Raw genomic sequence first — 24125 nt, forward strand, 5'->3', positions numbered from 1 at the left:
ATTGTACTGACCAGACTGAAATATATTATCTCTTGTTTATAGAAATATTCTAGATCCACCAAACGTCAGAGCAAGTAAAATAACAGATTTCCTCTTATCTCTGTTACATACACTAGGATATGAAATAATTTCCAAATTTGAAAAATAAGTTGCGAGCAAAATTTAGTCCCTGGTCCTTAAAAGTCAATCAAGTTCCCATTAGAGTTGATGTAAAGACAATTAATTATCAAATAAACAAGATCTGTACTTTGTTGCTAGTGTAAAAAGCCAGAATGTTATCAAATGACAGCAGTACTTCTAGATGACTGCAGGATAAGCATGGTTGTGGTTGTACTATACAAGAAGTTATTTTCCTCTAAAATATGGTACACTTCAGTATGCCTTATTGTCAGAAATATCCTGTATAAATCATATGATAAAATATAACTGTAGTAATTTCCCCTGGCAATTAACTTAATAAAAGTAAATGACAATAAAAATTGCTAGATTTTTAAATAATTCTGATTAATATTATCCATCTTAAAAAAAAATACAAATCAAGTAGAAAGTAAGCAAATGCACTTAGCACAAGTCTGACCACTGCAACTTGGAACAAATAAATTTTGGTATCTTACCATTATGAAAAATGGCTTTTAGCTAAAGAAACTTCACTGTCAAACTCAGCACACTGTTTAGACCAAAAATAACTGAAGGAAAAAAAGAACCCATATAAACTGAATTATTGTTTTATATTTTCAAAACAATAATATAGTTATTAATTTATATTGATTAACGTATAATAACTTGACCTGAAGAAGCTGATCTTTTGAAACTAGACTTCTAAAAATATTTGTTCTGTTTTTCTTATTCTACCCAACACTCAGCCAATCAAAAATAAATTGTTCACACAACCCTCTATCAGCTGTTGTAGGAGACTGTTGGCCATTTGATAGGTGCCAGGTGATGATTATATTACATTCAGCATATGACCAGGATGGAGTAGACTGAGGCTTTCAATTAATTTTATCCTGGTAGCTGAGCAGCTACACAGTAAAAGCAATTTTGAAGCACTACTGTTTTGTGTGGGATCCAAAATGGTCAGACCTGATTGCAGAGGTCCACATTTCAGTATTTTCAACATTTCCTATAAATGCTAGTTTTCAATTATTAAGAGCAATTGTGATGCAAACCTTCCACCTGCTTTATGTTCTTCAGTCAAAGGTTTTGAATTGGAACATGCATTTAAATTAGAGTTAATGCTTAAATTGATCAGATGCACTTGGTTGAATCTTCTAGGGAGACTCTAGGAAAGTAAATTCTTGGACTGTGATTCCTTTTTAACTTTTATTTAGATTATTTCATATCAGAGAGTGAAAAGTGTACTGACCTCAGGAGCTTATGAAGAGATTTTTAGTGCATGCCAAAAGCCAAACTCAAGAGTTGAAAGCTATTTAAGACGCTAGTTCAGTTTCAAAGTCACTATAGATTAGAGCATATCTCTAAAAGTTTTATGTTCATCAAAGCAAATGTGGATATAATGTACTGTAGAAATCCTGTGATATTTTGTATGAAACTGGAAAGCACTTAGTTCTAAAATGTTTTTGAATGAAAGCAACAGCAGCTGTTTTTTGCCTCACTGTCCAGGACATGTCCAGACACTCAAAGCCATTTTATTATTTTTTGACCTACAACTTCCTCTGCATTCTCAAAAGGCTTCATTTTTAAAACACAGAAAATCCCATTAAAGTTATTCAAAACCGGAAAACAGCTTGTGTGGCAAATTTAATTTTCATTATCCTACTGACCTCAAGGAAGTTACACTAAATGTGACTTTATTCAACTTAGAACTTTAAACTACTGTTGAATTTTTCCAACTGCATAAAGCTATCAAACCATTTTTAATATTCCATATTTTTATTATTCTGAACCACCTCCACAATTTCTACAGTCCTTCCCCGGCACTCTTATCTTAATTTCCCCAAGCCAAGCTAGTATTAACTCAATAGTTCCAATTAAACTAACTCCAATTTGAGAACAAAGAAATTAAGGTCAACAACGATTCCCTCAGAATATTTTCACTGGCTTCCAGAAATCTTTAATCTACTATATACACAGTGATTTGAATTCTCCACCAACTCCTAAAAATTATACTATGTTACCCTCTTCCCAAGTAGCTTTCAAATTCCCTAATCTCTCTAGAGTACTGCTGATATATAATTCCTATATCTCCACCTACTAAACTCCTCTTTCACTGCCCCCAATATCATTTAAACCCTTGCCCATCTTCTCCAAAAGAGTCTGACATGATTTGAAGGAGAATAACATAGACAAACAGAAAGAACCAACATTTTAGAAAAAAATTTTATAGGTTGAAAAAATTAACAGTGGAAGCAATAAGCCTTCTACACTTATCAATAAGAATGATTCAGTTATAAAGCAGGAATGAGAAGAAGAAAAAAGGAATCCAAACATGAAAGAAAGGGTGCAAAAGATAATGAAGGCAAAAAAGGCAGGAAAATTAAAAATGGGAAAAATTATAAATAATTTTACAAACAAAGCAATTGTTTTCCTTAGTATTGAAGCTATACATTAATATAGTTTTTACTTTTTTCTTTACAGAGTTACTATTAAAATGCTCATCTAGAGTTGAAAATTTAGACTGTATATTGTGAATATTTTGAATATTCCTGACCTTCTGATATGCCTGTTTAGAAGCAGTGATAACTCTTAGAAATCTTTGAAATAAACTTTGAAACTCTTAGAAATATTAGAAATAAAGTTTTACCAAAATGGATATATAAAAGATATAGCATCTTAAACTGTTTGAAAATCCTAATAATAGTAAACTGTGTGAGTAAAATAGAGTACTGAGCTATGAGGGATAAAACCTGAAATAATTTATTAAGTTAAGTTTATAGAAAGAACATCACACAATATGGCAACAGAAAAATCATTTCCCTTCAATTTTAAAATTATCTATTTGTGTAAATATCTATATTTCATTAAAATTAAATAATCAGAAATAAACAGCAATTCGTGGTGTGTTGAGGATTGTAATCTGCATTTAAATTTGACTTCTTTTTGTTGTAGGTGATTTTTTTTATTATAGATAATTACAGCTATTACAAGTTTCTTCATTAATATGGGAGGACTATTGGAAGAGTCCCATTTGGAATTTATTATGAAACTCTTAATTATAGACTCTGGCCAATTATTGTATATTTCTGTAGCCTCATGCACAGACGTATGCAGGTTTAGGTAACCCCTCTGGCAATCATTGGCAATACCACGTTTGATACATTTTTTTCAAAATTTTATCACATTATTTTTGTATAAGAAAATACACAACAGAACAGAGCCCTACTTTTTCTTGAATTGCAGTAATCCTAGTCATTACCATTTCTAAAGTTTCTCATTAAAAAATGAATAATCCCCAAAAATGGATTATTTCAAAGCCAGAGAGAGAGAGAGAAAACAGAAAAAGTTGCTTGCTGTAACTCCCATTCAACTTTATTCATGAAACGTCTTATTAATTACAGATTTTGCTCGATACATATCTAAGCAAGCTATTACTTGCTGTCTTAGATAAATGATTATACCAGGAATACACTCTCAAGATGTTCCATGACTTGCAAACATGCTATTCCTTCAGTTTTCAGGATTGCAAGTGATTTAACACAAGCTTCTGCAGAGTGAAATATATTCTTCCTCCAAGAATCATGCCAAGCCTTGTACATATGAGAGAGAGAATATACTCATATATGCCATTTTTTATGTGCCAAACCTGCTGCACAATGCAAAGAAATCTTCTGTGGCTTTAGAGAGTGCTTGTATTACACTCCAGCAGAGCTGAATAGAGCTAGGAGCTCCTTGTGTCCTGCCCCAGGACTCACTTCAGGGCATGCAAGTCCCAGGAGCCCTGACTGCAAAGGAAGGGTACTCTCTGGAGTGCTTTGCCACTTTGGTCCTTCTTTAATTCCCATTAGAGAATCTGTAATAACTGTTATGCCTGCCTGCCTACCAGTGCCCACCCATTTGCCTTGGAAGGATATCCAGACAGGCAGGAAACAGGGTGTTCAGGTTACTCAGGGCATATCCAGGCTGTGTTTGGAGAACAAGGCTCTGAGAAGCAATGCAAATGTTCCTTGCAGTGTTATTCTCCCTGAGTTCACAGACAGATCAAACCTAGTGGCATATGCCTGATATTTGAGAATTCCTTTTATTTGAAAGAAAATTATTTTATTAATCAAAACACTTTTAAAATTTAACAAGAGAGAAGGGAGACTTATAAGGATGAAAAATGACAACTTGAAGATGCCACCAACTTTACTGATGAAATACGGAGACATTAGGAAAAAAATAGCAGCAAGAAGATGGTCACCATCCTAGTCTAGCGAATTGTTGATAATAATCAGTTTTAATACAGGAGATAGGATTTCAGTAAGGTCCATGTTTCATTAGTGTTGCAGCACAATTAATCTGAGAGAAATCTCTAAGAATATACTGAAGTAGGAGAGAAATAATTTTAAAATTTGTTTTGACCCTGCTCAACTTATTTATTCATGATTTTGTTAGCAAGAAAGCATTACTATTTTCGGTCATTGACAAAGATGAGAGGCTATTCTATTATCATCCCTCAGTCATAACTCCTAGCAAAGATTACAAAGTTTGAGAGACAGAGAAAAATGATCCTTTAACACACTGAATTGAGAGGAAATGTTTTGTGTGTTTGTTCTTAAAATATGGATGGACAGTGAATTCTTGATGAACAGGTATATAATAAAAGGAATACTGAAGATAACATGACGAAAAACTATCGAACCTTTTTTCTCTTTCTCTGAGCATTTGTTCATGAGGTTGCACTACCTTGAATAAAGTTAAATCTTGGCAATAGTAATATTATAAACATTAGAACTGCTGATTATTTTTCTTGTGCTCACTGGAATCCATACAGGATACAAAACACAGCTTACAGAGGATGCGAAGCGATTTGATATAATGGGCAACTGGATAACTTTTCTTTAGTCCAGATCCTACTGTACTATGAAAAATCTGCATGTGAGTACCAAGAAAAGTAGACACTGACATCGGGATACCGCATGCAAATAGGCTCAGTTACCTATGTGCTTTTCATTGAAATATAAGGGTATACTCAGTTGCTTCACTTTGAAAATGAGCCAAGTGAATGTTAGGAAGAAGTTCTGTGGGTAAAGCCTTACTTTTACCAGAGGAAAGACATTTGGCAAACTTTCAGTTACCATTCATTATCCTTTCTTTACTATTTCTACACTCACAAAATCTTGCTGGTGTTACAGATTTCTTGTACTGGATGATTGTGGACAACAGAATTTGCCATCAGGCCAAAAATCAAGGTCTGGTATTAATCAGAGCATGGGTCAAGATGTTTTGTTTTAGTGAGAGTAGTTTCCTCTTTGCTCAGCATGGTAAAAGTTGATTTGCATTGAGCACTAAGTTGTGGTCAGCAATCCTCTCAGTTTCTCAGTACTGCTGCATTCCAAGACACTTTGCACAAAAAATTTTAAACAAACAAAACCAAATCCAAACAAACCAAAAATCCCTAACATTTGGGGATTTTGTTATTTTTAGATCTGTGGCTGAAAAATTGGCATAATGGCACAGAGCATCCTCACAGATGGATTATAAGTCTGACAATTTTTTTTGGTCCTTTTTGCAATTTCAGGGTTTCCACAAAAGAAATTGGTTCAGCATCTCTTCCAAGATTTCTTGCTACTTGACACAGTGTTTTGCGAAAAAACCCAAAATGACAAAAACACAGTCTATGCCATAGGGGACAGATGATTAAAAAGAAGGAAAGCTTTGATCTCTTACTCCTGTGTCATTCAACAGTAGCACCACTGTAAATACTGTTAAGATTTTACAAAAGTGTATATGAAGTCAGATTATGTTACAAATATCAGACATAGAGACAGAGAGACATCAAAGAGGAATGAATAGTGAAAAGAGAAGAAAATGTTAAAAGAAATTTTGAGATGGACCAATGCTAGCAAAAAGCAGATTACTTATTCTTAAGGTGATGGGAGAAAAGATTTCCTTAAATGATACATAATGTCGCAAAATACAAATATTTTTTGTGAATACAATTTAATCTTGATACAATACATTCATTATAGCTATGAATCTATGGAAGAGATAGATAATTTTAAAAATATCTTGACAGATCTTAAATATATATTGAATTCATGAATTAAGATCTATCCTCTAAGTAACATGTATCTAATTAGACAGTTTAAACAAAGCATCATTGCTGCTGTTGTGTCAATGCACAGCATCTTAAAAGTCTGCAGGTGATGCCCCACTATTAGCTGTGGAATATATATTTGCTTTACAGAGTCCATGTTGACTATCAAAACATTCTGAAGCAGTGTACACTTCCAGTGGAAATAAGTGAAATAGTCCTTTCTATAGTAACTGAGACAGCAGCATGCACTAATTTGCTGCTTCTTTCTGAAACTGATTATAGCTCATCAGCTAAATTGGTAGCTGCTTCCAAATCTTTAGCTGCTGCTTCTGAAAAGTTGGACTGCATTTCAGTCTTTTGCATCTTGTTAGCAGCTCTATCTTTATCATCACTCTGGACAGCAAATGCTCAGATTCAAAATTTAATTTCCACCAGTAGAAATGATAAGCAGCCTTTCATATTTTTTTTTAAATCTGCAGATCCAGTTTTTCAGAAAAAAATATAGTTATTGATTTTTAAATCAATAAATCCTATAAATCAAATGAAGTATCTTTCCCACTTATTCTAAGAATATTAGGAAGTGATCATGAATAATTTTTGCTGGCAACACAAATTTCGTGAAAACAGAATTTATTGTGCGTATGTCTTTTCAGTAAAGCGTAAATTCAGTAAAGGGTCATCTCCTTTTATATAAACACCTATATGGATATAGATCTCCACAAAGAAATCTGCAGGTACCTATGGCGTGTACAACAGGCACATACAGGCACAAAATTTAAGAGGACAATGAACTTTCCTCCCCCAGATTATAGCGGCAATGACGCTGAGTGAACCCGATTTTACAATAGGCTGTACTATTCTCATACTCCCTTTAAGCTTTAGTAAACTCTAATGCTGTCCTCATATACACTCAGGCAATGTTGGCATTGTTTAATCATTCAGAAATATATGCAGGATATGAAGCCATTGGAGGTGATTCATGGAAAAAATGTACATTACAAAGAAACATGGAAAAGTAGAGAAAATGCATGTGGAATTATTCACAAGGTGAAAAGGGTATTTCAGGTAGTCTGTTTCAGACATAATCCAGAAAAACATTTTAATAGACTGATTTGATAAATAACATTTAGCATGAATGCATAAAAAGTACAGTAAAAAAAAATACTCCAACATACTCCTGGAATAAGATGTATCTGGGGCAGTTCATACCTCAAATAATCACACATATAATAATCACACCATACCCATGCTCCATATTCTGTTTCTATGCATTCTGCTGTGTTTCAGAGGTTTACCTGAACTCACTAGGAAAAGCCTAGTGAGGGGTGGGATCTGACAATATTACTAATGACAAAAAACAGCTCTTACAAAACAGTTACAGACATTAACTGATGACTGTTTAAAGAGGGTAGAAATCTTTCCAAATACACAAGTTATAGTTCAATACCCCAGGCTGTCAGGGTGAAATGTAGGAAAGCCTAACTCTAATCTTCAGATGAAGGGCAAAAGCCCCAGCCTCAAGAAATCAAACAGTGCTACCTCATCCATGAAAACAGGGCAGGCAATTAATGAAGAAAAGATGAAGAGAGGACCGTAATAGGGAATGGAGCTCTGTTTTATGAAACATGCCATTTTAACGGTGTATGTATAGCTGGATTATTCATACAGTTCTTTCTAACATATTCATCTCAGGAATGGGAGTGAAGAAAGAAACACTAGATATTTTTACTGCATATTTGCATAGGAAAAATATATTCAGGGTAATGCAAATGAATTTAGGATATGGGTGAGGAGAAATTCTTGACAAGACACACAATAATACACCACCCAGATCCATTTTGTCTGAGAAATTAATAAACTGATGTGTTTTGGTCATTCACCAGGAGAGATAACTTTTCCCCAGAACAACCTGGGTTTGTGAAGAAGCAATGTCTCTGATTATTTCTGTGAAAATATTAACCAGGAATGGTTTTAAACAAATTTTATAAAACATGATACAATAAAAGCAGTGAGGAAATTATTGACTTCCTCTAACTTTATTTTAAGAAATAAAAATAATGAATCTTTTCCCATAATAGGTAGATCACATTCACATAGAGAGAGGATATGAGAAACAATGGGTTTGGAATACTCTGCTAGAATTGCAAAGTTAAAACTATTATGCATAACTTTTCATGGCATAGTAAAAACCCCCAGAGTTCACTGCACTGTAGTTACAATTTCCATAGAGGAGTTCTAATATTCACAAGGCTCTTATCAGCTACTACTATTTCTAACAAATACCAAAGCAACATGTACCCTTTTTTACTTTAGTGATACTGGATTAAATCTAATTCCTACACAATAGCAATGTAAACTTGGAAAATTAGCAGAAATAGTTTACCAGCTAAAAGAACGAAGCAGATTGAGTAAAATTAGGAGACTCAGTGATTGCAGTATAAAAAAAAAGAGAGAGAAATTGGTAAGAGACAAGCAAAGGGGCAGAGCAAAACAGAGATGAGAGAAGGGTGTATTAACAACTGTCTGGAAAAAAATGACCTCAAGATAATAATTTATCTGTCTACCATTTACCTAAGAGGACTGATGTGTATTTAATAAGAAACATTTAGCATAGGAATTATTTTGTTAGTATATTTCTGGTTTATGGCAACATAATGATGACTAAAGGAAAAAGAAATCACTAAAAACTAATGTTTTCCACTTCTAGGACAAGAGCATGTAGATCAGAGGGGAGCAAGATTGTTACTCCTGCTATCCTTGTGCTTTAAAAATCACTAGAAGTTGAAATCAGCTTTTCTAGAATATTGAGAAGAAGGGACCAATCAATACTACTAAGCCTGGACAAGGTACATGACAGCTTAGGGGCATGTTTTCTGGAAGAAGACTGAAAACAGAATGATGAACCCTGAGCAAGTTTTAGGGAGACTTCCATTCATCACTGTAGTACTGCAGCAGTCCCATTCCTCCCTCAGACTTTTTCAAAACTCTTGTTAAGCAGGAATTATATCTGCAACTAGCACCCTAGATCAGTTATCACGTAGTGATGGCAAAGTTCATATGTTCATTAAGCTCTTATTTGGATGGCTACTGAGGAAAAATAGCATATTGCAATTTTAAACTTTGCTTTTATCTCAGTCTATGCATAAATCTTACTTCCTACTGGTATTATGATTGCTTTATTGTAACTGAAACAACCAAACATCAAATTAAGTTTTCCATTTCACCTGTTTAGCTCCTAAGTTCATGAAGCTGTTGTCTCATTTCCTCCAGAGACAAACAGGGCGTAAAACACTAATTCATGTACTGCAGTAACTGCTCCATGTTTTTCATAAGCTGCCTGCAGGCACAGTGAATAGGAATAAAAATTGGAACAAAACACCAAGAGATCTTGCTCTGTTCTCTGTATCTATGCTTTTAGCTCCCACTCTCTGATTATTTGTTCCTATAGCTCTGGGAAATGACAGATAACTGTGAATGCAGCAGCCCTTTTCCCTTCAGGGTTTAATTTCCAGGGTAAGAGGAAGAATGGTAGAACCAGCATGCTGTTCCCTCCCCTTTTCCTAGGCAAAGATCAGTGGTGCATGGAAAATTTCATACCAAGAAAGTCACAAGTGGGTACCATCAGGAAGGCTCATGAAAAGAGTGGATGAAGATGTGCAATTTTATTAACTAACATTTTACATTCTATGAGTATATTGTATCACTGTTCTCTGTATAATTTTGTTTCTTACAGCAAAGAAGGGAAGCTTCTTTTTATAAGAGAAAATGGGTACTATATATATCACACTGCCTCTTTCTCCCTCATTAACTAGCATGCACAAAAGGACTTTCTTCCATCTCCAAGCTCCTGTTTGCAAAAAAGGGAAATGTCCTATCACCTCTCATATCAACTGGAAAGTATATGGGCATCAAGAACCCTGAAAACAGACAGCTTTCTGCATGTCCTGAGTACTAAAATATTATTATCCTCTAAAAATGGATGTTTCCAAGGGAACAAGCAGAAAAGAGGATATGAGAAATGTAACTGAAAAAGAGAAAAAAAAAAAAACCAAAAACCTGCACTTTCCTTTTTAAATTCACATATATTTAAATTGTTATTAGGTTGCAATTATGATCCATGGACTTACTATTTCATTCATTTATTAACTGCCACAGTTACTTGAATTGTCAAGATTAAGCTTCTATCATGATGATAACTGCATACTCACAAAGGAATTACTATTCTAAAAAAAGTATCTAAATAGTCAATAAGAAGGATCAATCTCATGCTGATAAAAAACAACAACAAAACCTGCTACAGTCAGACCAAATCTGTACCAAAGTCAGGAGCAACTGCAGAATCCCTGCTTGAAAACAGTTTCCTCAGAAATTTATGGTGTACCTATAATTTTACTGTTTCTTGTGATAACATAGTATATTATAGGATATTATCAGCAGAGGTGTCTGGTTTTGCACTTTCTTAAGAAAGTCACCAAGCTATCTTGACTAATTTTGTTTTTTGGATAATCTTTAGTGAGGTTTTGAAACAGACCCCTAGGTTTGAACATAACTTATAATATATGGGGCTGCAAGTTCAAAACAAACTTTAAAAACCCCAAAGCCAAAACAGTAAAAACAGAAAACTGAATTTCGGATAGCCTTTGCTGATTACTAGACAAGGACTGTTCATTCATCTTGGAGTAGAAAGTTGAACCAGATGACCTTCTGCAGTACCTTCAAACCTAAATTATCCTATAGCTTTATGAGATCCCTAGGTATGTTTTCAGAAGTCACTCATGACTTCATTTACATGGAACTTCTTATTACTATCTTCCCTCACACTAAGTAGAAAGGCAGTAGCATTATTACCTGTAAAATCACTCCCAATCCCTTTTGTCAGCAATGATTTTAAACTGTTTGCTAAGATGTACACGTTGTTCTGCTCAGATGAAAGCTCATTATTAGGAAAAAAAAAGACATAAAAAAAGACTTGGACATGAAGCAATAAAGTCTTAAAGCCATAAAAAACTAATATACTCATAACAAAGCATGAGAATTCTTATTCTGTACAGACTAATTCTCATATATACCTCTGAATTCACATGAGAATTCAAATTGAGTACTGACAATGAGAATTCTTTGAGTGCTGTGCCTGCAGCCAAAAAAAAAGCCCCAAAACCAAAAAAAGAGGCTTATTAATATGAAGGCTTTCCTCAAACACAGAATTTTTATGTATTTTCTGTTTCATACTAAAAATGCTATTTAAGCTATTATTAGCAGCAGAATCAGTAGAATTGTACATATCTCTACCTTGTCAGGAAACATCACAACAATAAGCAGCAAAAGCTGTAGTCCACTTACAGCTAATAATTACCTGTCATTAATAGATCAATAAACAGCTTGAGTCCTGATTTGTTTAAATATGCTTACTGAGCAATTTCTCCCTCAGAAGGAACCACATTGTAAAGTGACAGGATTCCCAAGAGACAAAAAGTGAGAAAGTTGAATTGCTTAACTATCTTCTCCGTTTTCTCAGTTCTCTTTGATGCACTTTAAAACAAAAGGACCTTTCTATCCTAAATAGTTATTTAAACATCTGAAATGTGTATGTGTAAAAGTCCCAGCCTAGAAAAGCACCTAAGGTCAAGCCAACAAATGCTATCCTGATCCCATGATGCTAATAGAGGTTTTACTATTGGTTGCAATACCACCAGGTTCTCACTTCCTGAGGAATACAAAATCTATTTTTTTATTTTTTGAAATTTCTTTGTGTGGGAATCATACTGCAATGATTTATATACAAAGCTCAGTGGTGGAAGATACCACATGAGTACTTCGAGCTGTACTGTGAGATGAATAGGGTGTCATAATGTATTCAGCAAATATGGCAATCCTCCAAAACAGAGAAAGGTATGAAAAATTAGTTCCTTGGTTTAGAAATCATACACTGAAGCCAAGAACACATAGAAAGAAAATGTACTGGCCTCTTTCCCACTAAGACACAAATAAATGTGGTTCCATGTGTACAAACCATTACAGGTGTTATGCAAACACTGCAGTGTGATTTTTTGTTACTGTCTAGGTAAAAATAATCTTTGTTGCTTCTTTCTCCCACTTAAAAGGAAAAAAAGCCAAACCCACATTGTAGAACATCTGTTGAAACTCACTTTCCAGGCCAAAAAAAATGGATTATAAGGAATTTCTAAGAGAAATTATTTTTCCATATAAAAGGTGAAAACATGAAGAAGGAGATACCTGCAAAGTATGCTCAAAATTTTCTAAGAACCTTAAAAAATGTAAGTATTAGGAACTGCTTGTTTCTTAAAAGAAAAAAAAATCATCAAGTTATTATTTTGTGTGCTGCTTAATTGTCCTTTAAATCCAGAAGCTAGGGTAAACACCTGAAGTTACATTGTATGTTATTTTATTACAATATAAACATATATTAACAAGTACAAATTGGTCCTGAAATAATAGTCTTATACATATGAGGAAGTAGAATCTAACACTGCACTCTGTGCAAACTATGAGCTTTCTAAGCACAATGTCTCCAGCTCTATTACCAAATAAATTTGCCTTCTAAAGACCTGCCAAAGCTACATTCATATAGAACTTTTCTGAAGCACACGCAAGTAGGGAGCTTGTATCCATCAGCAGAATCTAATTAGAACACTTCTAGCTATGAACATGATTCAGGATCCTATACATTAAGGCTCAAGAAGGAACAAATAATTTTCCACATTGGAGAGTGTCTGTGCTACGCTAAATTAAGCAAAATAACAGCAACAGAGACAAACCGTGCATTAGAAATAGTTAAAAAGCAGCAGGGAGGATGGAGAAGAGTAACAAGCATTACACTGTCTATTAACTAATGGAATGCTTATGGAAATAGGAATAAGATACACATGCATTCCAAATAAATACTTATCTATAGCACCGTAAGAAAATATACAAAAAAAAATGATGAGGGAAAGCAACCTAAAGTATAACACTGTAAGCATGCAGCCATTAAATTAATCTGAAATGCATTTGAATTGCTTCCAATGAACTCAGTTCACTATCATGAAAATGTGTTATATGTTTCCACTTATAAACCAGTCTTCCCTAAGTACAATTAAGATTTATTTAACATCAAAATCTATCATACACAGTTAGCACATATATAAAGTACTTGCTGCATATTAATAGAGCTTTTAAGATACAATTCCTTTGTATGCTAATTCTGAACTAATTTTGTCTTTATTGGTTACAGGCAACATTTGTTGAGGAGCACATACAGAAAGGGTCTCTTCCTCTTCCTGCTGCGTAAAACTACACAGCAAAAGAAGAATCTTAATCTACTTAATCTACTTGTAGGTAATATCATATAATTTCTTCCACAATTGCATTACTGACCATGCCATTCTCTACAATGTATAAGGCATCTGATTACCCACAAATGCTTTGCATTGAAGAACTGTTTCAAAACTGTTAGTGGAAAAATTCTAACCTTCATTCAACCAGTGCCCTTGCTGACTGCAGCATATGAAAAACAGGATGAAGTTCAAAGCAATTTTTCAATGCCTCTATTGATTAAACTTTAAAAGCTACTGTGTTTACCAAGTGCCACCTGCTTTAAGGAGCAACAGATCAGAGAGAACACACAAACACTTGGTGCAATCCAATCATTTTCGTAGCGAGCAAACAGGCAAATTTTCCTAAGAAAATAATGTCTTCTGTATTTTCACCCTCTTTGTCGACTTTAACAAAGGAGAACAAAGAAGTATGTTCAATAAATGGACTTCTCTAACAGCAGTACCTATTAAATTGTGGAGATAAAGCTCTTTAAAACCGTATTTAATGGATTTCCCATTCTCAGCCTACCTGGTGTATTCAGCAGCCGGGACATCTTGCAAGAATAGGAGATAAACTGCTCACAGTATTCAGCACTACTGGTAATGGCAGAAATCTGGTCCATTGTTGCACTGTAGTTGAGCTGCAGCACAGATAACTTCTCCAGGCTGTTGCCTCCCACAGAAGTCTGCATTTGCAGATCATGGTACACAGTTGTCCATACTTTATCCTCTGAAAGAGAGGGCAAGAAAGGCAAGACAAGAACTGGTAAAAGACAGACAGTGGAACTGAATTAAAATAAATTTAGGTCTTTAGCAAAGATAAAAGTGTTCTGCAAGCTATTTGTTGAGGTAGTAGTGGGGAAGGAGGGCACGACACATGAAAGGTCATCAATGAACTGATGAAGGGAAGAAATTCTGATCACCTTTATGAAAAGATACCAAATATACCATGTGAGAAGTCTCCTTAAACAATTGATGCCTACAGTTACATATGGAACTAATAAGGTTCAAGTCTGATCAGAAAGACAGAAGCCTGATGCCCTAAAGATTCAGTCTTTATGTGAAGGACATTCATTATGCATGGTAAATTACTGTGAGCTGGAGAGCAATACTGCTTTAGCAAGGTAGTAGTAAAGTAACCACAAGGATGCACCAGAATCTCATGTGATTACATAATTTAGCAATTAATACTGAAAATGTTTCCACATTTTTTTACCCAGGATGTGTTCTAGGATAAAACAAAATTACTGGTTAGTGAGATTTAAATATTTTAAAAGAGCAACACCATATTACTTTACTGATTCTGCTTATGGTATAGATAGCACCATAGAAACTAATTGAAGTAGAATGGAAGTATGAAATCTTCTGTTTAGTTGTGAAAAGGTACAAAGAATGAGGAAAGACAACTTCAAAAATTTTTATAAGAAATACAGCAATATTTGCCAAATCTCAAAAACTATAACAAACTTTTTTTGCAGGGTCATGCAAAAAGTGTGTTATATCCAGCCCAGAACAATGTCTATATGCATTATAGTTCTTTGAACTATTGAACAGCAAGTCACTAGAAATGTTACTGTGAACCATTTGTCAATAGTTACCAGAGAAGACTTAAGATGAGGTGTTATAATAATGAAACAATGCATTCTACACTCCTTTTATAGCAAGATTTGTTGAAGTTGGAAGATACTTTAGAAGGGAAAAAAAGATAAGGCACAGAAACTTTGCTGTTATAAACCAACCATTTATTTTTCTTAGAGGGACATTCCACTGAACCAAAAAGAAAAAAAATATTATCTCAGTAATATAGGACTTTGGAATGAAAACTATGAAGATGCAGTCAATATTATTGATACTGTCTTCCTGTAAGAATGTTATTCTATCACTTAGGTGTGAAGAATTTTAAAATTTAGGTTGACTAGATACCACTCTAAAAATCCATTATCTCTGCTGACATGTACTACTATGCACTATACTATACTACTATATGTACTGCATCTCACATAGACAAGGACTGAAATAAGTCAATTATCAAGTGAATAAACCACAGAAAATTCTCTTTTCCCTATACATTAACCTGAAACATATCACCACAAAAGAAGTGCATCAGATATTGTCAATAATGTTTGTCATGTAAGATTCTTTCACATTTTAAGTTGCTTTTCTGCTTCTCTTTTAATTTTTCTGCCTTACATATTTTTGCTGCTGAGGGCAAAGTCAAAGAAATCTGTCTTGAATTAAAATGCAGAACCTTAAAAACATCACTAAGAATCTACTCTGGTGTGTTAAAATGGCTTGTACAAAAGCCCAGTTTCCCAAATGAGTCAGGCCTTTGCTCCAGGTGGTCTGTCAAGCAACACCACTGACCACTGTCGTCCTTCAGAGATGCAGAAACAAAAAACACCATGCTGCTAACTTTGCTGCATTTATCACAAAAACTGACTCTCCAGGGAGATCACCTGGCATTTTCTGAGTATACTAATTCACCTGACAGATGTGCCTTTCAGCAATAAACCCCATAAAATGTAGTCCATTGCAGTATGTTTTCAATTCCTCGATGTAAATCTCTTGCCTGTTAATGCAAATCTCAGTCATTCTAAAACTTGTGGTCTGCACTTCAGTATTTTAACTGCATAGAAACGCTTTGCTAAACTGACACATACTCAAAAGTGTTTCAGTACTTCTTCACCAAGTTCACAGGAATGTGCTCCCATACACTGATGAGTTTTGGTGCGACCCAGAGTAAAGATAGCTCTCCACATTATGATTATCCTTATCTCCAGGATTCTGTACTCTGCCTTATTTTCCAGTCTTAATTTTTACTGCGTAGTGCCAGGCTATTTTGAATTATATGGAATCATGTGGACCCATGTGTTTGCAACTGATATGGTATTAAGTCTTTCTAATCAAATGTTCATAAGCAAAGCAGAAAAATCCTCCACAGGTTGTACACATCACTAGCCAAATGAGATGAAATTCAGCAGATGATGCAAGATGGTTATTATTTTGATATTCATAGCCTTAGTCCAAAACTCTCTATAAAACACAGCAATATTCTTGGATTGAGAAAAAGAAATTTAAAAAATCAGGAGACAGGAATTCCATTCCCAAGTACCAATAAAAATTTATAATTGTCACCTGTCAAATTATATAGAGAATATAATCTAGTTTTGTTAAGAGCCTGGGATGGAGTTTTACTGCAGATTAATTTTCAAGAAAGGATTAAGATAGTTTATACATTCACTGACAGAAACCTCTAATTTTCGGCAGAGAACACTGTACGTGTAAGAACAGAAAAGTGTCCGTAAGGAATGTACTAGGATAGTCAGAGCCTCATATTGAATTTTTGATCCAGCAAAGACTCCTAGACTAGCCACTAAGAAGGTACATGAATGTGACTAGAAATAGGAATTGTGTTAGGCACTATGTTTGAAAAGGACTTTTCTTATGGATAACAGATTCTAGACAATATACAGTCACTTCCCCTCCAAGTCAGGAAGTTCAAACTTTACTGTGGCACACTGTACTAAAGATGATAGAAACATACTCCTGCCAGTCAAATGCATGCACTGAACAAATTCAGGACCTTTCTGTCAAAATACAAGTACTACATAATAGTTATAGGCATCATAATATTTAAGCACTTACTGCACCTTGTAATAGAGTTTTTTATCAATATACATATATATGTGCATAAAGTCAATAATCTTTTATAGCAAAGCAACTCAATCTGTTCTTGTCGTCTAAAAGATCATGGAAGACTGATTAGGATATACCTGGTCAGATACTGAAAACAAACTTAGGTCTTATTTCATGTGCAACTAATTTTTTGATAGCCTGGCTCAAATGATCCATGAACATATTCAGCAATCTGTCTTGTCCAAACTCTAGAAGCTGAAGGGTCTGTGCCTGCAGGTCAGGCACAGAGAGTGTGGAGCAAAAGTTGCGGCTTGTTTTCAGGAAGGAAGCTCCTTCTCTGGGTAAGGATTTCATGCTCTTCACATATTTTCCTGATTTAACTGTAAATGCACTGCCATGACACAAGGACCAAAACTGTATGGAATGGTAGGGCCTTTCCTGGGCTGGGAAAACACATTTACAGGGTAATGTGGTCACAGACAAAAATCCATCTCCCTTCTCCACCAGACTCCTGAATACATATAGCTATATATATGTGGGGCTGGCTTCAAGATCTCTGGAAAGACCCAAAGGAGATGCCAGGCAGAAATCTCAACCTTATCTTCTGAGTTCTGATTACAAACTGCTTTTTGCCTTTTAGTCTTAAAAAATTGTTGATGTCTTTATACTTCCCATGGAAATCAGCTAGGCATTTATAACTTGAAGATAAGTCCAGTATCTTCACTTATGTTTTCAATTTCTCAGAAACTCCTAATTTCTTGAGATCATTCTTAAGAGAGATGGAATCAGTACCCTGCTTGCAGTCACCTTCCATTAGAGAAAAGGTAATGCAGATAGTTCACACTATCTCAAATACCTGTATCCTCACCATTTATGGCATTTTCCCCATATAGCTGAGAACAGGATATGGTATTCATAGCTAATATATCCTGATTTTCTCTCAGTAGTGTACAGAAGTCCCATTTGAGGTACACAGAAGTGAAAAAATCTGTCCTACTCAACAGTAATTTGATATATGTTCCTGGCAAATACTGTCACCACAATACTGGAATGAATATTCCCCTAATACATGACTAGTTATTTGAAGAACACTGGACATATGGCTATTGCCGACCTCAAGTGTTTAGAGACAATTTGGCAGGCACAGATGTGTGTATGACTTATGCACTATCAAAATACACTTCCCCCACACATGGAAGGATATGAGCTCCTAACTGGATTTACTAGGCTGATTCTAGCTTTCCCGGGGGAGGACAGAGTATCAGCACCAGCTAATTGCTAACACTTCAGGAAGATAAGGGCCTCCAAGATGACCACTTCTTCATTCAAATGCATATCTTAGAGCTTTTTTTAATGGTGCACAGTGTGTTGCAGTTGCACAGGGTAAGAAAAAAGGGTATTGTTCCGTTATTTTGTTTTTAGCAGTGAAGAGGAAGTATAATTTTCTTTGAAAAGTAAGTCAAAAACCAGTAACCACAGATTCTTAATAGAATTCATAATGGTTTTCACTAATAACAATCTAATTAGATCTAAACTGCTAATACATTTGATGCAATTATAGAGAAAATAGGTTCCCTGTAATTTAGTCTGTGCATTACTCTTTGGTGAAACAGTTCCTCTCTAACAGATAGATATTACGGTAAGATAAAGTTCCTTAATTTAAGAATTATTTTTTAAGAGAGGAAATGACCATCTGTTTCCTTAAAATGACAATAGTGACACAATTTATTTTGCTGAAAATACTTTTCAGTTGCAATGACTAGCAGTTCTGCCCACTCACCACTCCTTTTTCCAATAAAAAGTGAACTGGGTGACTAACAAAATAATCAATAAGTATCAGTAATGGGTCAATAATAAAAAGAAAAATGAAATTAAAAATTTCCTTAATCACCAGCTATTCAAGTGATCAAATCAAATATTAACAGAAATTATTTTTCCCACTTAATATTCAACATATTTCATTCTGTTATGATATTTATCATTATTCTATTGAGTATTGAGTATTCTGAGATGGTCAGTTTCTTATATTACTGAACTTTCCTCACTCATTTGCTTGGTGCTGAGTTAAGCAAGAAGACTTGCTTCTGACAAATTAAATAATCTTTTGTAATGATAAGTAACTGAAAATAAGTTTGAAAAATAAATTTCAGAAAACATTATACTTGTACTCCACAGCTATAAACACATTTTTCCTGTTTTATTTTAAGTTACAATTATATCTATTGCTAGTAGAGTTTTACTTTTTTTTTCATTAATGGACTTCTATGCTTAAGATATTATTTTATTAGGTATTTTCAAGAAATTAGAAAACAGTTTGATTTCTCAGGAAAGATCATCTGCTCTCTCTCTCTCTCCCTCAATATATCTGTGGTGGGTTTTTTGATGGATGCAGTTTCCTGACCTAAAATTTGGCTGATGTATGAGAGAACACCTAAGTTCCTGGTTGAAATCTTGGAGAAGATGATTTTGAGAATTCTTGAGCATATAAAAGCCTGGAGGTGGTTCTTTACTAGACATCCTGATTTTTACCATCATCAGTGCATTTGTCCCTTCAAATTACTGCAGTTAGATTACGGCACCATGTTCTGCAATGTGCTACACTACAAATCAATCAAGGAACGAGACAGCATAATCCATTTAAAAATGGACTGCCTTCTAGGGAGGACAAAAATTACAGTTGTAATCATCTCATATTATAAGGTCTCCATTTCTTTTTCTTGTAAGAGCATACTTGGTATTGTTAAATTGTGTGGGATGGTAACACAACAGTCATTAGCAATGTGAATATACTAATCACCTTTTTTGCAACAGTGTTGTAGATACAAGACCTGATGTATACAGCTGATGTGGAAAAAATTACAGGCCATGTCCTCTTCTCCATCCTTTTATATTTCTCTTGGTGTGTGTTTATATAGAAAAGCTTAAAAGTATATATAGCAATTTAAAACTAATTTGGCTATGAACTTCAAAGGAGCTACAGTTGAGTTTATAAAAATGAAAAATATATGTTTGTTTGAAGTTAATGAATGTTTTGACAATCTTTCCTGAGATTTGCAAATGCCAATTTTGCAGTACAGTTACTGTGGTGATATGAACTGCTATCACCTTACTGATGTAGAAAATGGGGTTTAGACCAGAAAAATCCAATATTAAGAAAAAAAAAAGAATAATTGAAGAGTGTTCTTATGAACTGAATTCTATAGAAAGTCAGTCAGTTTCTCAATCAATTTAGGTGGCGATTAGGAGCAACTCCAAAATGCAATTGAGCATTCCTGTACTCATTTTCTATGTCTACGCCTTTCATTCCTTCCTTTCATTTTTTCTTGATCAAGATAATAATGAACCTTCAAATTTAACTAAGACTCGTATGCTCTTTTTTTACTTATGATGGTGTCTTGTGAGAAAATAAACTTGCCTAGTATTTACATAGTCTCTTTCATAACAATTCAGGAAAGAAAACTTCATTTATTTTGTGAACTTACAGTGATACTGAATGATATAATTTTCTAATAATTTATATATATAATAGATAAATTCAGATACTTTACAAAATAGAGTGGAAGGAAGTGACCAAATTACAATTTTCACGGAACCAAAAGTTTCCAGACAAGTGATAATGAAATGGCTGTTCCAATGCAACTTGTTAGAAATCTCAAGGGATGCTAGTGAAATAGCAAGTAGAGAATGAATTCTCCGGGTTACTAGAGATGGTTTTGGACCATTCAACACAGTTGTATGTGAAAAGCTAATGACAAGAGTACCTTGAGAAACAGAATAGAGATCACTCATGCCTTCAAAGAAAAAAGACTGCAACAAGAGATATTGTTATGCTGAAAAACAGTGCCTGAGGGAAGAAGCTTAAATCTGATTTGGACCCAATGTAAAAAATTACCTCCTATGGGCGTTATTAGAAGCATGAGTTTAAAAATAATCCTATATTGAAAGGGACAATAAATGAGATACAGTATAGCCATATGAAGGAGAACTTGGATCATTTAAGTGCCTGGTCTAACAGATGGCAATTGCAGTTCAGTTTAGATTAAGGAACATTAAAGTCAAGAAAAAAGGACATAAAAAATTAAGTGTGATTGTTTTCAGTACAGTGAACAGAATATGGGCAAGGGCTGAAAACTTTTTAAACAGTTGAATAACTGAAGAATCAACAACTGATTCTACTTCCTGAGGAGCAGCCTCACATCTAAAGAAATATTATACAAACAGAAAGATCAAATGTCTCCTTTAAAGCATCTTTCAGTTTATTCTAGCATATCGTAGGAGCACATGCAGTTTAAAAAAATCAACTACTGCCTGATTTTTTCTTTCACAGAGCAACATAACACAATCCTTTAGCTATGATCCCAAACAGGTCTTCATAGAATCACTGAAAAAAAGTAACAGAGTTAAAAAATATATATTTCAGAGGATATCCTGGAGGGCTCTTCAAAGCTTTCACTATGTTAGATTGGACCGTAAGAAACCATGAGCTGTTCTGGCTGACTTTCTATTCTCATGGAGAGACAGAAAGAGACTAATGCAGGTCTCAAGTGCTACCACAAAAACTCCCCTTACCTTTCATTCTACCATCTGCTAAGTGCTTGAAGCCTCACCATACACACTTGACTGATCCAACTTAGCTCTCTCCAGAACATACTCCACTCTCCTCTCTCACTTCATGCTAACCCCACTCTGTAGACAGACAGGAAGAGGAATATAGTGTGCTGAAGTACCCTTTCTAATTATTCCATCAATAAACTGAATGTTAGGCAACCTCCTGAAAAACTTTTTATTTTTCTTTCAAAAGGTGCGTCCTGATTGGAGAACTTACACTTGCAAGCTTTAGTGTATGTTCTTGGTAGTTTGCAATTATTTCATCATTATTCTGAATCATATTGGCCTCATTTAGATTTAGGAATCCCGTTTTAATTACTACATAAACCAAAGCATTGCCTAATTAAATAACAAAAACTACCATTATACATAGTTTAGTGCTTAGTATGGGGATTTGTACCCTATACATTGCTTTGGGTGTAGGGATTTCAGAGGTGAAATCACGGCTTTTGGTTTCCTCTGCATGAACTGCACACAGAGTAGAGAGCATGCAGGATTCAGACACTGTTTCTTACCCAGCACTAACATATTTGCTTACAGTGGGATCTCCTAATTTCTAGTACCCAGAAAACTGTTTCAGAGTAGCTGATGTTGCAACTCAAACGTTTCAGTAGAGCTGAAATTACACTATAATGTCATCTACTGAGTACCTACTTAGTGAGTAAAATTTCACTAAACATGCAGACTGGATAGCTAAGGAAATTTATCACAAAGTAAAAGGCTTCCATCATTAATTCAAGAACCAAAACTAATCTCAGATTTTTGATACAAAACCAGCTTTCATTTGTAGCATTTTTTTAGCCCATGAAAAAAGATTGGATCCCAATAACAAAGCCATTTATAAAAATATCTGGCACTAAAATGCCAATGCCAAAATTCAGTGAACACTAAATTCAACAAAAGCAAAAGATCAAAAAAATTAAACGTCTTAAGAATTTCACAATAATGGAAAAATCTTTGCGATATATAGAAAAGGGGTGTATAGTCTCTTTTTCTTCTAAATCTATTTTATTTCAGTCACTTGGCATATATTCACTCAGGCATAAGAATATATTGCAAATAAATGAAAGATAAAGATTCTTCTATTGCCTTTTAAAAAAACTGAACAAGCAAACAAAAAGCCCCAAACCTAAAAAACATACCTACCTAGAAGAAATAAAACATTAAATAAACTCTGGAAATTTTTACAGAGACAAAAGGACAGACCATTTGAGAGAACTGACTCATACCTCAAAATATTCACAGGTCTGGGCCACGATTTAGGTTTACTTTTTTTATTTGCTTAAAAGCACATAGGTAGTACTGACAATTGTTCCACATGCAGTCTCATTCATGAATCTGAAGAAATAACTAAGAAACCATATGAAGCAAAAAATAATATTGATAAGGGAATAGGAAGAGATTCAATACTGGTGTTGGTATTAAAATACTAGTTTAAAATGCATTTCAACCAAGTGTTAGCAACTGAGTTAATAGATGGCATTTCCCAGGCCTGGAAACAAAAGGACAGTGGAGAAATTATCTTTGTTCTAGTTACACTTTCAAAAAACATTATGTGATTTGAAAATATTAAAATTTAATCTTGAAAAATTGTCTAGTTTTGGCACTTCACGTACAGCTAAAACCCATAAGATTGCTACCTAGGAAGAAGGCTGAAACAGTAGCTACTCTAATTTGATTCTCTTCCATCTCTGATGTGATGAAAAAAGTGTTTTGCTGGTCTCTGGCATCTGCAGTGCTTCTTTTCCACTGCAGATGCCACAAAGTCCTGCAAAGCATTTGGAAGTATAGGTTTGCAATACAGCTGGGCTTTAAGTAACACAGTTTTTATATTAATAAGACAGTTGTAGCAAAAATCTGCAATGGCTATGGCAGAAGTGCCAGGCAGAAGTGAAGCAACCACTCAGAGCTCCAGGACACAGTGGCAAAGACTAGAAATTTCAGACAGCCCCTCTGAATATCAACATTAATTAATTAGGTTAGTGCCTTTTTTGTAATTTTTATTTCCTATAGATCTGTCATTTCTAAGTAATTTGGTTTACTCAATGAGATAGACAAGCCATGAATACTCATGCCAGTGCACAAAGCAAGTTCATAAGTAAGTCCTTTTGCTAATAAGTCTTGACCAGAAATACTTATGAATCTGCCCCAGTTGCTTCTACTCTGCCTAGCAGAGATGTCAGTCACATGAATAGTCTCAGTGCACTTTTTGGTTAGCATCCAATTGGCTCAGCTAGTTGTTCATCAGATGCTCACTGTACAACTCAAGTAAGATTGACCATTCCAGCTTAGTTCTGTGGTAGTTACCAGAACAAAACTAGCAATAATGCATCTTCAAGTAGAAAAATGCTTCTGACAGAAACATGTCT

General features: G+C 34.6%; 1 protein-coding gene across 3 annotated transcripts in view; it reads right to left on the reverse strand.

Annotated features, from left to right (window-relative positions):
* The window catches only part of CNTNAP2 (contactin associated protein 2), a 1082030-nt gene that overhangs the window by 314808 nt on the left and 743097 nt on the right, over positions 1-24125 (reverse strand). For all 3 annotated transcript variants that reach the window (XM_088167403.1, XM_088167401.1, XM_088167409.1), the window contains one exon: positions 14042-14242. In XM_088167403.1, coding sequence (XP_088023529.1) covers positions 14042-14242 — 201 coding nt within the window. The remainder of the gene's footprint in view (positions 1-14041; positions 14243-24125) is intronic.

This window comes from Sturnus vulgaris, chromosome 1, assembly GCF_052056855.1.
Source record: "Sturnus vulgaris isolate bStuVul1 chromosome 1, bStuVul1.hap1, whole genome shotgun sequence".
NCBI classification, from domain to species: domain Eukaryota; kingdom Metazoa; phylum Chordata; class Aves; order Passeriformes; family Sturnidae; genus Sturnus; species Sturnus vulgaris.